Source organism: Cottoperca gobio, chromosome 3 (genome assembly GCF_900634415.1).
Source record: "Cottoperca gobio chromosome 3, fCotGob3.1, whole genome shotgun sequence".
Classification (NCBI taxonomy): domain Eukaryota; kingdom Metazoa; phylum Chordata; class Actinopteri; order Perciformes; family Bovichtidae; genus Cottoperca; species Cottoperca gobio.
Genome location: NC_041357.1, coordinates 3,490,001 through 3,505,000, shown reverse-complemented (window position 1 = coordinate 3,505,000; position 15,000 = coordinate 3,490,001). Strand labels below are relative to the sequence as shown.

The 15,000-nt window shown below is 41.0% G+C and overlaps 1 protein-coding gene across 1 annotated transcript in view; it reads right to left on the bottom strand.

Annotated features, from left to right (window-relative positions):
• The window catches only part of LOC115023769 (neural-cadherin), a 312,681-nt gene that overhangs the window by 114,934 nt on the left and 182,747 nt on the right, over positions 1-15,000 (bottom strand). Inside the window, 1 exon segment of the mRNA XM_075074155.1 lies at positions 10,116-10,300. Within this exon segment, the coding sequence (XP_074930256.1) occupies positions 10,116-10,300 (185 nt within the window).

The following is a 15,000-nucleotide window of genomic DNA, read 5'->3' as shown; positions in this document are numbered from 1 at the left end:
CAACCTCACAATTCACATCTGCCTTCTCCTTCCCAGAGGCTTCAATGGAGTCGAGGCGGTGGTGCACAGACGCACTCTTGCCTGTAGCCTTGTGATTTCACACAAATAGTGAAAAAGGAAAAACACTATCATGGTCTTTGTTGTTTAACTGCTGCTCTTTAGTCCCAGTTAAGCAATTGAGGATTTGAGTTTTTAAGTTTTGAGGACTTTTGAAGTTGTGAAAACTACCTTGAAACATGTTTGAAAGAAGCAGCATGCGTACGCAGAAAAGAAAAAGAACATAAGCAGATGTTACAATAGTGTCTCGTCTCTGAAAGATAACTGCTGTGCCTTCCCATGCAATACTACTTGAGAAATATGTTTTCACTTGAGAAGTAACCAGAGAAAAAAAACTATTACAATCAAATATCTATTTTAAAATAAAAATCTTAAAAGACAAGACAATCTACCACTGCAAACATGGAAGGATTGAATCATCGTAGGTGTTCTGGAGTTGTGTTTATGGAAGTTCCTGAATCCTTCCTTTCTCAACTTTGTACAACAATAACGACAACACAGGTAGCTAATGAGGTCAGTAGGAACAACTTGTAATTATGATAATTGTGTACACTTTGCAGATGGCACTACGCATAAATCTCCCGGGCTTCAATGTATTCATTGTAGAATGTTTTCTCTAAAACAAACACAATATTTCATGATTTACTTTAGTCCCCCCGCCAAGAAGGTAATCGGTTTTCAGCTTGGTTGGTCTGTCTGTGAGCAGGATTACGGAAAAACTACTGGCCTTAATTTAAAGATAAATAAATGTAAACGGGCCCTCAAGTCGTAACAACAACAGTGACTCTTAAACACGTATCAACGAGTTGTTTAAACGCTCTGACCAATAAAATGCAACACATCTTCTTCATAGCGTCCATGTTGTTTCCAAGCTCGGGAAAAAATCAATGTCTGAAAAAACGACTTTGCAACTCTGGAAATGGGAAATGTGCGATTCGAGTTTCTCTTGTGATGCTTGTGGAGAACCGACAAATGGTTCATCTGCGACGCCATGGTTGTAAAAGGATTTTCTTTCAGGACCCCACTCTGTAATCAAAGAGAACAGTACAACTCACACTTATTTGCTGTATTTCACACATCAGACGAGATGGTTGACTTTGGTTAAATCTCTGTCAAGCCAATACACTGACAGATCCAGGGACTTTAAATGCACCGTAAACACAGCTCGGAGTTTGACAACATTGCACATTGAAAGCCTTTGATTTCTGGACTGTTGGTCAGACAAAGTAAGCAATTCAAGGATGTCACCTTGTGCTCTGGGAAATTGCGATGAATGTTTTCTTCCGACATTTAATAGAAAAAATGTTTTTCTTCTCAATAAAGTAAAGGGGCATGCCAGCAATTTAATAGCACACTTCAATAATGTTGGGGAACTTCAAAAAGAAATTGCCAAAATGTAGCAGAGGCTGTAATATTGGGACTTTTAGTCCCGACTGCAACGATCTCCTTCGCATGTCTGGAACGCCTCCTCCAAGCAGACTCCAGGAAGTAGCCAAAACAGAACTACGACACGTTCGTGGTGTCCGCAGCGATTACAGTTCAGCGATCTGTTTTCGCGTCTGCTTTGTATAGTATAATCCAGGTTAATGCCCAAATATTTTAAACTCTACACCTCTAGTATGTAATGCTGCTTTTCTGTTATAAATGTAGTTCTTCAACATAGTACTCCTCATGACCACTAAACTGACTTTGATATGTAAAATTGGTGTATGGCCCCTTTTATTGGTTGTTAAAATAACCACAGGTTGCAGCCACGATGCAAAGCTGAAAGTGGACACTCCCATGTGTTGGAATGGTGGTGAACAAAACAAGACAATGTGGCTTTTCTTGCATTTTTCATGCTTTCATTTTAGCTGCTCTTTTAAAGCGGGAACAGACAGGCTCACCCCCCCCACCCACACAGAGTTTCCAAGTGCTATTATTGTTGGTGCCGCTGTTGGCAACCGGAATTATTTCCGTTTTCCTCCGACCAACAACAACAGGACACACTTTGTTTGCATTTGTTTTGCGACTCGGAGGCAGACAAATTACATTGTAAAGCGAGGCTCATACGGAACCAATCTAAGTGCCAGGTGTCATTATTCTACAGCCATTAAATTGTACAATCGACATTTACTTCATGATGTTAAGTTAAAGCATAATTGTTGTCTACTCCCACTTCAATGGAAAATGCCAGGCTCATAAACTGACATCGACACAGGCAGAAATAGGGGCAGTATGAGTGATGACTAAAGTGTCACATCAGGAAGGGAGGTGAACTTTCAGTTATCTCACATATGAGCCATTCAGAAGCAAACTATTATATTTTCCCAATTTCTCTGTATTGATCCCACAGTGCATGTACCTCAGAGGGCAGACCGATGTGAAAAAAGAGATCGTCAGTTAAAGGACCATTTATTTTAGCAGGAACCGTCCTTCTGCCGTCATCACGTAACACAAACCACGTCAGGCTGCTGAATGGAGCGTATGTACTCATAGTGATTGTGGTTTCCCCCAGAGCACTATGCATTTCACTGCTAAGCTAGTGTTGTGTGGACATTTCAAGGACTTTTTGTTTACCACATTTCTTTACCTTTCCATATATATATATATATATATATATATATATATATATATATATATACACATATATATATACACACATATATATATATATATATATATATATATCCATCCATCCATCGTCTACCGCTTATCCGGGATCGGGTCGCGGGGGCAGCAGCTCCAGTAAGGAACCCCAATCTTCCCTTCTCTGGGCCACATCCTCCAGCTCCGACTGGGGGATCCTGAGGCGTTCCCAGGCCAGTGAGGAGATATAATCTCTCCACCGAGTCCTGGGTCTTCCCCGGGGTCTCCTCCCAGCTGGACGTGCCTGGAACACCTCCCTAGGGAGGCGCCCAGGTAGCATCCTTACTAGATGCCCGAACCACCTCAACTGGCTCCTTTCAACGTAAAGGAGCAGCGGCTCTACTCCGAGTCTCTCACGGATGGCTGAGCTTCTCACCCTATCTCTAAGGGAGACGCCAGCCACCCGTCTGAGAAAACCCATTTCGGCCGCTTGTACCCGTGATCTCGTTCTTTCGGTCATGACCCAGCCTTCATGACCATAGGTGAGGGTAGGAACGAAGATCGACCGGTATATTGAGAGCTTTGCCTTCTGGCTCAGCTCTCTTTTCGTCACAACGGCGCGGTAAAGTGACTGTAATACCGCCCCCGCTGCTCCGATTCTCCGACCAATCTCTCGCTCCATTGTCCCCTCACTCGCGAACAAGACCCCGAGGTACTTGAACTCCTTCACTTGATTTGGAGGTGCTGATCCTCATCCCAACCGCTGCACACTCGGCTGCGAACCGATCCAGTGACTGCTGAAGGTCACAGACCGGTGATGCCATAAGGACCACATCATCTGCAAAGAGCAGCGATGAGATCCTCAGGTCACCGAACTGCAACCCCTCTCCTCCACGACTACGCTTCGATATCCTATCCATGAAAATCAAGAACAGGATTGGTGATAAAGCGCAGCCCTGGCGGAGGCCAACATTTACAGGAAACGAGTCCGACTTAGTAGTATATAGTAGTAGAGTATCCAGACACAACTCTCGCTTTGGGCGTACAGGGATTGGATGGCCCTCAGAAGTGACCCCCTCACCCCATACTACCGCAGCACCTCCCACAGTATCACCCGGGGGACCCGGTCATACGCTTTCTCCAGATCCACAAAACACATGTAGACCGGATGGGTGTACTCCCAGGCCCCCTCCAGGATCCTTGCAAGAGTAAAGAGTTGGTCCGTTGTTCCACGACCAGGATGGAATCCGCATTGTTCCTCTTCAATCAGAAGTTCGACTACCGGCCGAACCCTCCTTTCCAGTACCTTGGAGTAGACTTTACCAGGGAGGCTGAGAAGTGTGATACCCCTGTAGTTGGCACACACTCTCTGGTCCCCCTTTTTAAATAGGGGAACCACCACCCCGGTCTGCCAACCCCTAGGCACTGTCCCAGACTTCCACGCAATGTTGACGAGGCGTGTCAACCAAGACAGCCCCTCAACACCCAAAGCCTTCAGCATTTCTGGACGGATCTCATCAACCCCTGCGGCTTTGCCACTGTGGAGTTGTTTGACTACCTCAGTGACTTCCATCAGGGAAATTGACGATGATCCCCCATCAGCTACCAGCTCTGCCTCAACCATATAGGGCGTGTTAGTCGGATTCATGAGTTCCTCAAAGTGCTCCTTCCAGCGGCCGATAACCTTCTCAGTTGAAGTCAGCAGGGTCCCACCCTTGCTGTACACAGCTTGGATGGTTCCTCGCTTCCCCCTCCTGAGGTGCCGGATGGTTCTCCAGAAGCACCTTGGTGCCGACCGAAAGTCCTTCTCCATAGCTTCTCTGAACTTCTCCCACACCCGCTGCTTTGCCTCTGACAGGGCAGAAGCTGTCACCCTTCTAGTCCTTCGATACCCTGCAACTGTTTCCGGAGTCCTCCCGGATAACATAACCCGGAAGGACTCCTTCTTCAGTCGGACGGCTTCCCTGACCACCGGGGTCCACCACGGTGTTCGAGGGTCACCGCCCCTTGAGGAACCTAAGACCTTGAGACCACAGGTCATCACCGCAGCTTCAGCAATAGAGGTTTTGAACATCGCCCACTCAGGTTCAATGCCCCCAACCTTCACAGGGATGGCTGAAAACTCCGCCGGAGGTGTGAGTTAAAGATCCCCAGGACAGGGGCTTCCTCCAGACGTTCCCAGTTCACCCGCACTACCAGTTTGGGTTTACCAGGTCTGTCCAGAGTCTTCCCCCACCCCTTGATCCAACTCACCACCAGATGGTGATCAGTCGACAGCTCCGCCCCTCTCTTCACCCGAGGGTCCAAAACATGCGGCCTCAGATCAGATGATACGATTACGAAATCGATCATTAACCTTTGGCCTAGGGTGCTCTGGTACCACCATATGTATATACATATGTATATATATACATATGTATGTATATACATATGTATGTATATACATATATACACATTCATATATACACATACAATATATATATATATATATATATATGTAATATATATATATATATATATACATAATATATATATACATTAATATACATATATACAGTATACATAGAATAGAACAGAACAGAATACAGATTAACATAGAGACAGAGAGATAGACAGAGACAATAGAAAGAGATAGACAGATAATAGAGAGACAGATAAGAGAGATAGATAGACAGATATATAGACATATATATATAGATAGAACAAGAGTAGAAGAGACATATAAATACAAATGAGAACATAGAGAGAGATAGAGAGAGAGAGATAAGATAGAAAGAGATAGATATATAGAGGAGATAAATAATAGATACATAAACTAAGGAGATAGAGAAGATAGAGAAGATATAGAGAAGAGAGAGATAAAGAAGAGATAGAGAGAGAGAGAAAGAGAGAGAGAAACAGACAGACAGAGATAGAGAGATAGACAGAGAGAGAGAGAGAGAGAGGGAGAGAGAGAGAGAGAGAGAAACAGACAGGGATTAGAGAGAAAAAGAGACAGATAAGAGAGATATACATACATAAATATAGACAAAGATACAGAGAGAGATAAAGATATAGAGAAATAGAGAAAGAGAGAGACATAGAGGAGATAGAGAGAGAGAGAAAGAGAGACAGATATAACAGATAGAGAGAAGGATAGAGAGAAGGAAGAAGACTATAGAGATATAGAGAAAGAGAGAGAGATACAGAGACAGAGAGATAGAAGAGATACACTGAGAGAGAGATAGAGAGACTAGTAGAGAGAGATATAGAGAGATAGAGAGAGATATAGAGAAGAGAGGATAGATAGAGAGATAGAGAGAGAGAAAAATAAGAGAGAAACAGAGAGATAAACGAGAGAGAGAGAAAATAAGAGAGAGAAAGAGAGAGAGAGATAAATAGAGAGAGAGAAAGACAGATAGAATAGAAAGAGAGATAGACAGAGATATAGAGAGAAATAGAGGAAAGAGAGAGAAAGAGAGAAGATAGTAGAGAAAGATAGAGAGAAATAGAGAGACGAGATATAGAGAAAGATAGAGAGATATAGAGAGAAAGAGAGAGATAGAGATATAGAGATAGAGAAAGAGATAAAAAGAGAGATATATATAGATAAATAGATAGAAACGATAGAAAGACATAGAGGAAATAGGAGAGATATATATAAAAGATAGAGAGAGAGAAAAGAGAGATAGATAAACATAGATAAAGATACATATATATAACAGAGAGAAGATACAAGATAGAACAAGAATAGAGTAGAGAGATAGAGAGAGAGAAAGATAGAGAGAGATAGAGAGATAGAGAGAGAGAAAAGAGAGATAAGAGAGACAGAGAGAGATAGAGAGATAGATAGAGAGAGAGAGAGACACAAACACAGAGAGAGAGAGAGAGAGAGAGAGAACACCAAACACAGAGAGAGAGAAGATAGATAGAGAGAGAGAGCAAGAGAGAGAGAGAGAGAGGAGAGAGAGAGAGAAAAAGAGAACACACAGAGAGATAGAATAGAGAAGACACATAGAGAGAGAGACGAGAGAGAGAGAGAATGAGAGAGAAGACACAGAGAGAGAGAGAGAGAGATAGATAGAGAGAGAGAGACACAATAGAAGAGAGACACACAATGAGAGAGAGGAGAGAGAGACAGAGAGAATATACACACAGAAAGAGATAGAGATACAGAGACAGAATAGAGAGACAGATAGAGAGATAGAAAGAGGAGAGAGACAGAGACAGAGATATAGAGACAGAGAGAGAGAGGAGAGCGAGAGATAGAGAGAGAGAGAGACAGAGACATATAGATAGAGATATATAACAGAGATAGAGATAAAGAGAGAGATAGAAGAGAGATATATAGAGAGAGATAGATGAGGATAGAGGATAGAGATAGATATATAGAGAGACATAGACACACAGAGATATATAGATACAGAGACACACAAGAGGAGAGAGATAAGAGAGAGATAGAGAGAGAGAGAGAGGAGGAGATATACAGATACACACAGGAGAGATATAAGGGAGACACATATACACACACACAGAGATACATATACACACATAGAGACATATATAGACATATACACACACATAGATATATATAGATATACACATATACACACACAGAGATAGAGATATACACATATACACACACATAGATATATTAGAGATATAGGGAGATATATATAAGATATATATATATATATATATATATATATATATATATATATTATATATATATATATATATATTACACATATACATATATATATATATATACACATATACACACACATATATATATATATATATATACATATATACACATACACACACATATATATATATATATATATATATATATATATACATATATACACATATACACACACATATATATATACATATATACACATATACACACACATATATATATATATATATATATATATATATATATATAGAGAGAGAGAGAGAGAGAGCGAGAGCGAGAGAGAGCGAGAGAGAGAGAGAGAGAGCGAGAGAGAGAGAGAGGAGAGCGAGAGAGAGCGAGAGAGAGAGAGAGAGAGAGAGAGAGCGAGAGAGAGCGAGAGAGCGAGCGAGAGAGCGAGAGAGAGCGAGAGAGAGCGAGAGAGCGAGCGAGAGAGCGAGCGAGAGAGCGAGCGAGAGACTTAATCTCAGCAAAGCAGACTTAACTAGTGCTTTCTTTGTCTATGCTCATTGCATTCCACATTTGTTCTTGAAATGGGATTTAGAATGTCAAGGAGGGTGTAAGTAATGCTATAAGTAGAATATTTTCATAATCCCCGAGACTGAGAATCAATGAGACTGTTCCACATGGAAAAATAAAATCCTGAAAATGATTTCTGTTACATATCCTCCGTACACACACATCACTGTTTTGCTCTCCTACACCTCAGGATAATATCAAAGTTATTAATCCCTGATATTACATTTTGCTTTAAAAACCTCAAACGTAAATTTTTCGGTGAGTTTGCTCACTACTGAACTGCAGGTTAAAAGTCATTTTGACAGCGTGTTCACAGCAGTGCTCTCTCAATGTGCGTCCCTTTGTTACAACCAGGGCACACTAAATCAATACACTCTGCAGCTAACTGCCCTTTGATGACAGCGTTGCCATTTAAAAATCCCCAATAAAGTCACCATCCTTCAGGTACAAGTTGTTGACAAATCTAACCTTATTATTCTGAATTAAATGGACTAAAAATAGTTCAATTTGTAAAAATGAGAGCAGTTTCTTTCATTTTGATTTCTGTTATTCATCATAAACACACATTTGCTCATTTACATTCAATTCCCTTACAAATATTGAAACATGGGCTCCAGCTGTTCTCCACAATATTGTCTTGAGGTTTGGCGCACATTAATTTACCTCAGCCCCGTTTTCAGAAAGCAAATGATTTTATCTACTTATATGAGGCTTGACTTCCATCCTTTCCTTCTCTCCCTCTCCTCTTCTCCCATCTTTGGAGTGCACCCTCTGGCCTCCCCCTCTGCTTCTATTTCAATATCTCTGAAATCATAAAAATCCTTCAGCCATGTCCCATTTCTCTAAAGCAAATTTAATTCTGAGAAGACAGCCGATGTGCCGTACATCAGGTAATGATGGATGCTGCTCAACATGTGAGGAGAATGTGCTGGCTGAGCAAAAACCTCTCCACTAATTATTTTGCCAGCATAAGTAATGGAAACAGGCTTTTCTGTGTGTGCACCTACGACAACTGAGATCCCACGAGTCAGGGATTAATAATGGGTGTAATCGTCTGCTAAGGAAACTCTTTAACAGCGAGTGTGGCAGTCCTGTGAAACACTGCAAACAACTAGAGCAAACAGTAATCAGTGCTCATTAATTTTCTATGACTGCAGACAAGTACGCAAATAACATTCTCCACTCCCTTGTCAGCAGTACTAAGTTGAGCACAGTTTTGTTTTTTACACAGAGTTTTATCAGCTAATCACAAATTGGTATTGCTGTAGGTTCTGCATGTTGCTGTAATAGCATAAAGGGGTCAAGCACTGTGGCCTGGATGTCAAAACAAATGTGATACAAAGGAGCGGCAGATAAAACAGCCCAGAGCTAAACTCAAATTATAAATCAAGGACAGCTTTTTGTTGACCTGGGAGTCTCAGGATTTACAGTCAGTCTTTATTGGAGAAGTTATTCATGTTATGTTCAGACTATAACGTAACTGCCGTTTACTGCATTCTGCATATCTTTTACGGACAGTGAAAATAAGACTTTATTAGTCTGTCCCTGACAAAACCTGATGTGCTGCATATTATAAATATATTAAATACTGTCAACAAACCAGACATTTTTGCACGGGAAATACCTTACCTGGGAACGTAATTGCAAAAGTTGTCCGTGATCTTTATCTTGAGTGAATCTGCCATGTGTGTACTTAATTCTTCAGAGGTCATGTGATAATATTAGTGCCATGCCGATCGGCATGTCTGTGATTTGGAGTTGTATTGTTGTTTTAGCATGTTTGTTTTTTTTGTTTGCACCTTTTTTGTTTTACTCTTTCCTGGTCAAAGATATATTATGACAGAATACAGCAAGAAGTCTTTGAGAATATTATTTATAACAGGTTTATATAATATAATATTTAATATCATTATTATATTGTTCCTTTTATTATAAGCTGATAATATGACTTGACATCATATCCTGGGGATAATCCTGAGTCAAGCACAGATTTTGCTTATGCTGTGAGAATGCGTCCCACGAAACACAGACGTTGGGTGGGTGGGGGGGAGTCACATGACAACACGCAACCTATGTCCTCTACAAACTGGAGTGGTACAGCTGGGGGCGACATTTACAAGGGACTGAACACCTGAAACATCAGCTGTCTGTGAACACCGGACCAAAACCTGACACAGCATCAAGGGAGGGATCAAAGGTCCAGTGGGACCATCACATGTGACACCACAGACCATTTCTGACCAGAGACCGGGGTGTGTATGTGTGTGTGGCTCTGTAGAGTCAATCTTACCTGCTAGGCGGAGAGACGCTGAGTTGTAGATGGCCTCGTCTCGCAGCTCCCTTACGTGCACGGTGACAGTCGAGACGGCATCTGGCCAAACTTCATCAGACACACGGACCTGGAACTCATAGATGCCGGGTGGGGCGTTCTCCTTGATGATCAGGAAGCCTGTTCGCTTATTCAGGATGAAGTAACTGAGGGAAAGAACAAACACACAGACACCCACAAATTACATTTTGATGGCAACATTTTAATGCCTTTGTTCTAATTCACACAATCTGAGCCCTGTGCCGGGGAGATTTAGTTTAACCTTTCACCTTTATGAATCAACACATTTGCCTTTTACATGTTCAGTCAGCCAATCTGATTAGCTACATCACTAACATCTGCATCCTCTTGTATGCACTGACTCAAATGGCAACCTTCCACACAGCACTTCCTCTGAGAAGTATTTACTTGTAACACGCAACACTCAAGTGTTCTGGGATGACTGAGGTCATTCAAGTTGCTACTACATGTGCCGAATGTCTTGCTACTGCAGATCCCCTGAGGGCTGGATCACAATGTGACCAGCATCCAAGACTGGCTGCTGGTGTTTGCTACATCCAATTTCACCACAGGCGAACACTACTGCCTGGCTCAGCCTGAGTTATTTTCTAATGGCTTGGAGCCTGACAGGGTCAAGTTTGTGAATCTATAGGACTGACCACTGGCGTGGTACTGATTAGTCATTAGGCTATTACAGACGTGTCAGTGAGTCTGCAGAGACCAGTAATTTCAGTGATTTATCCATCCAAGGTCGGTATGGTAACTGGCGAGTGGAAAGGAATGCTCAGTATGACAGCATGCTTATTGTCTATGGCCCCAGAGTCACACAGATCCTACATTATAGAATATGTTATTGCTCGCTCATCGCAAGGAGTTATTCCCCAAAGGTTGGTGTCACAGCAGGGAATGCAGCCCTCTAACAATTTAATATTGAAAAATGATTATGGACAAAGACCATTTTTAAGAGGTTCACATTGTTGGTAGTGTGCATTGTGCACATTTCTATATTGTGTATGTGCTAAGGTGAGAGGTAAAACTCACGCTTCAGGGCTCTGCCCGTTTTTATACAACTATAAATACAATGGAATACCAGTTCAGTATCACTTAAGAGTTCCGTCCATGCCGAACATTTCCACACCTCAAATATTCACATCCAAAGCCAACATTCAGTGCCAACAGAATAGGTATTGTACCCTTAATGCAGTGAGGTGAAAAGTCAAGGTGGTGCATGGTTCTGTAGCGAGTTGGACTTTCATGCAAGAGATTACAGACCTACAATTTACCTTCACAAATGATTAACCCTAATCATGATTTTTAACCTTAACCAAGTGTTTTAGTCGTCATAACCACAATCTATGCCTAACTTTAAAGGGGAAATGTGTAAAAATTAGGGCTGTTGAATTAGCGTGTTCATTTCAATTAATTAATCACAGAAAAAATAACGCAACAAAAACATTAACGCAGATTAATGGCGCTCTTAGATGCTTAGATTTTTAATCGCTTAACAGCCCTAGTTAAAATCTTTTGTTTTAACATTATTAACAGAATGTGAAGAGGGTAACAGTGATGATGTTTTGTCAAAGATGTCTATGTGTTATGTTGCAGAGATATCTACTGAAGTTAGCATGCTAACAGCTAGCCCCAGCCAATCCAGTCTTGTTATACCTTTTGTTTTTTAGAGGTGATAGTGAACACTGTTTGGTCCATGGTCCTCTAGGGAAATGCTCGGTCCACTCGCGGTTGTACAGTACTGGTTAGGTTTGGAACGTCTTTAGTTTTGAAGGAAATCTGGGATTTTTCAGAATTTTCAACATCGATGTTCTTCCAAACGTAGTGCCTTAATGGCAACAACACACTTTCTCAACACAAATCAGTAGCATATGCTAACATTTTCTTACGAATGCATTTTAAGTTCTACGTTTTGGCTAACTGGTTGCTAGCCCTGACAGGTGAGCCAACTTGTTAATTGTGGACTGGGATCTGTTACTTTTCTTCAGGACACAAGTTATGATGTGCATTATTTTATACATTAACAACAATTTAACATTTAAGGAAAAATTATTGATTGTCCGAAACAATTTGATCAACCAAGATAAATATAACAGAGAGAAGATGTGTCAGTGTGAGCTACGTGATATAAAAGGCTCAACGTACAAGTAAGGCTCAACACCATTTTACGTACCCGGTTGCTCTGTTCCAAATGCCCAAGATAAAGACAGACCGATACAAATACTCTTTCATCCCCCTCAGCCATGTGTTCTGCATAGTTCTATATAATTCTATGTTTTAGTATTTACTCTGTTTTCTGCTGTAAAACAATTGCCCCCTGGGACAATAATAGAAAGTGAGCAGAGACTATGCATTAGCGAGATGAAGGCACAGGGTAAACTGAAACTGACTAATAGGTACAAAAAACAAGCGATGAAGCAATTTTCACGTGGTCCTTGTCTCCATGCTCCCCTTGTACAGTAAATGAGCTCAATCAAGTTTAATTATAGAGGAGATCCAAAGCAGAACCTTTGCAAATCAAATAATAAATCCTGTGTAGAGACAAGGGATACATTAAGTTATTGTACAGCATACACGGTGGTGGGTAGATTACGTATTAGGTCGAGCACTTAATTTCAGGTTTCACTCAAAGAATATTTTACATCTACTAAAACTACCAATACTTTCACATTCGGTACATCTCAATTTGCTGAAGCTTCGATCTAATTAGATTATTGTCCACTTTTATTCTAGTCATAGGAGGACACTTGTAGTTACTATTCTACAAGATGCATTAATGTGCTACATCAACATATTCATTTCCTTTCTGTGCTGTTTGTTTAACTAAACAAGGTAGATACAACTACATTATAGCCTCGTACAACACAAGGACTATTGAAAGTACACGCTCACTGTGAAAAACAACAATCATGGTGTATTTGATTCACTGAAATGAACATATATAAACTGGACTAGAATGAGCTATGATTAGCTCTGTTTTGTGAAAAGCCAGCACAGCAGTGATAAGACAAAGTGTTCGGATCTCAACTTAGGTCTTAAACACCAAGAGATGAGAAGTGTCATGAAATGTAAACGCCTCATAGTATACCAAGTCCTCTATACGTGCTGAACTTTGACTTTGAGGGGGAAGGGAGAGAAGTTTTGAGTTCAGCTCAGTTTGTAAGATGACATTTAAAGGTGTTGTGAGGTGGAGTATAACTGTATGCTATTTTTGGTACCTGTGTGTGTGTGTAAAAGGGAATAAAATGTTTCTGCTGATTTTGGCAGAGGACGTCTCAAGGAAGGCTTTTTGTTTTAGAAACAAGTCCAGAGCCTCCCCATCCTATAGCAGGAAACTGGACTCAGAAGAGTAAACAAGGAACTACTAGGAATCAACCTGAAGGGGACAATTGGACAGGAAGTTAATGGAGGAAAAGGGTGATAAAAAGATGGTAAATAATTGAAGACTCTTAGGCTGATTTAGTGAGGAAGTTGTAGCTTAATCAATACATGAGGGACGCAGCTTGGTAGTTGATTGCTGACCACATTGCCAACAAGGAATTAGGCCTGTATTTACATTTTTATTTTATTTTAAATAAGTTGTTATACATTAGTCGGCAAAAAAGTCAGTGAATAGCAGTACAACGCAGCAGTTTGAATTCAAGTTTGAGTGATGTCTTTAGTACAAGGGTCTCCAGAATATCATCTGGCCTCCCTCTTCCTGAAACATCTCACTCTGTTATCAAATCAAATGTATTTATATAGCCCAATATCACAAATTATACATTTGTCTCAGTGTGCTTTACAGACTGTACAGGTTACGACACCCTCTGTCCTTAGACCCTCGCATCGCACAAGGAAAAACTTCCTAAAAAAAACCCCACAATTAAAGGGGGAAACATGGAAGAAACCTCAGGGAGAGCAGCTGAGGAGGGATCCCTCTCCCAGGACGGACAGATGTTCAATAGATGTCATATATACAGGATAAACAACATAGTACAAATACAACATTTGACAGAAATGATGTTGTGTTGAAAAAGAGAAAGTATGGATGAATCCAGGAAAATGTCATTTTATTGCTTTGCATTATTTAAAAGTCTAAATCAAACAAAACATATGATGTAGATGCAGTGGGCTGCAAGATTAGCGAGGAAATGTAACCAGGCTCAGGGCTTGAATGCAATGTGTAACACAGTGATCCCATCAGGTTCTCTTATCAAAATGTAGATGTGACGGTGACACACAGATGCAGCTGCCAGTAGCTCTAATAAACTTTCATTTGTTGTTTTTTTCGCCTTTTCTTTGCACATAATGGCCTATTACAGAGATGCACTCATCAACATCAGAGAAGAAATTGTAGGGATTGGATTAAGTGCAGTGGACCTTGAGACAATGACCGGACCAAACACCACGAGGGCGGAGTAACCGCCAGGAGGAGAGTGAAGAGAGCCCAGAGGGGAGTAAAGCTAACCCAGCAAGGACCTAAGGCCTGCTCCCGGCTGATGTAGGAAAATAAGATTGATGAAATAAGACTTCAGGCTAACCCAGCAACGACTGTTTGCACTGCCCACATCTTCCGGATGAAGCGATTGCACTTGAAGGACGACGCGCAGGACGGAGCGCAGGAGTCCGGTGATTCCTTAGTGCTAAAATTACAAAGTTAATGAAACATTGTTTTTGTTTCTGCAGTTTAAGTTCCTCCTGAAGCCAATTAAGAAAATGCATGAATTTCATCACTGACATATTATAACATAATTAACAAGTAATAAATAATTATACTGTGTCATTATAAAGTAAAACATTTAGCAGCGGATTTTGTTTTGGTTCTCCCCTCTCCTTTCCTCCACTCTGTCTCTGA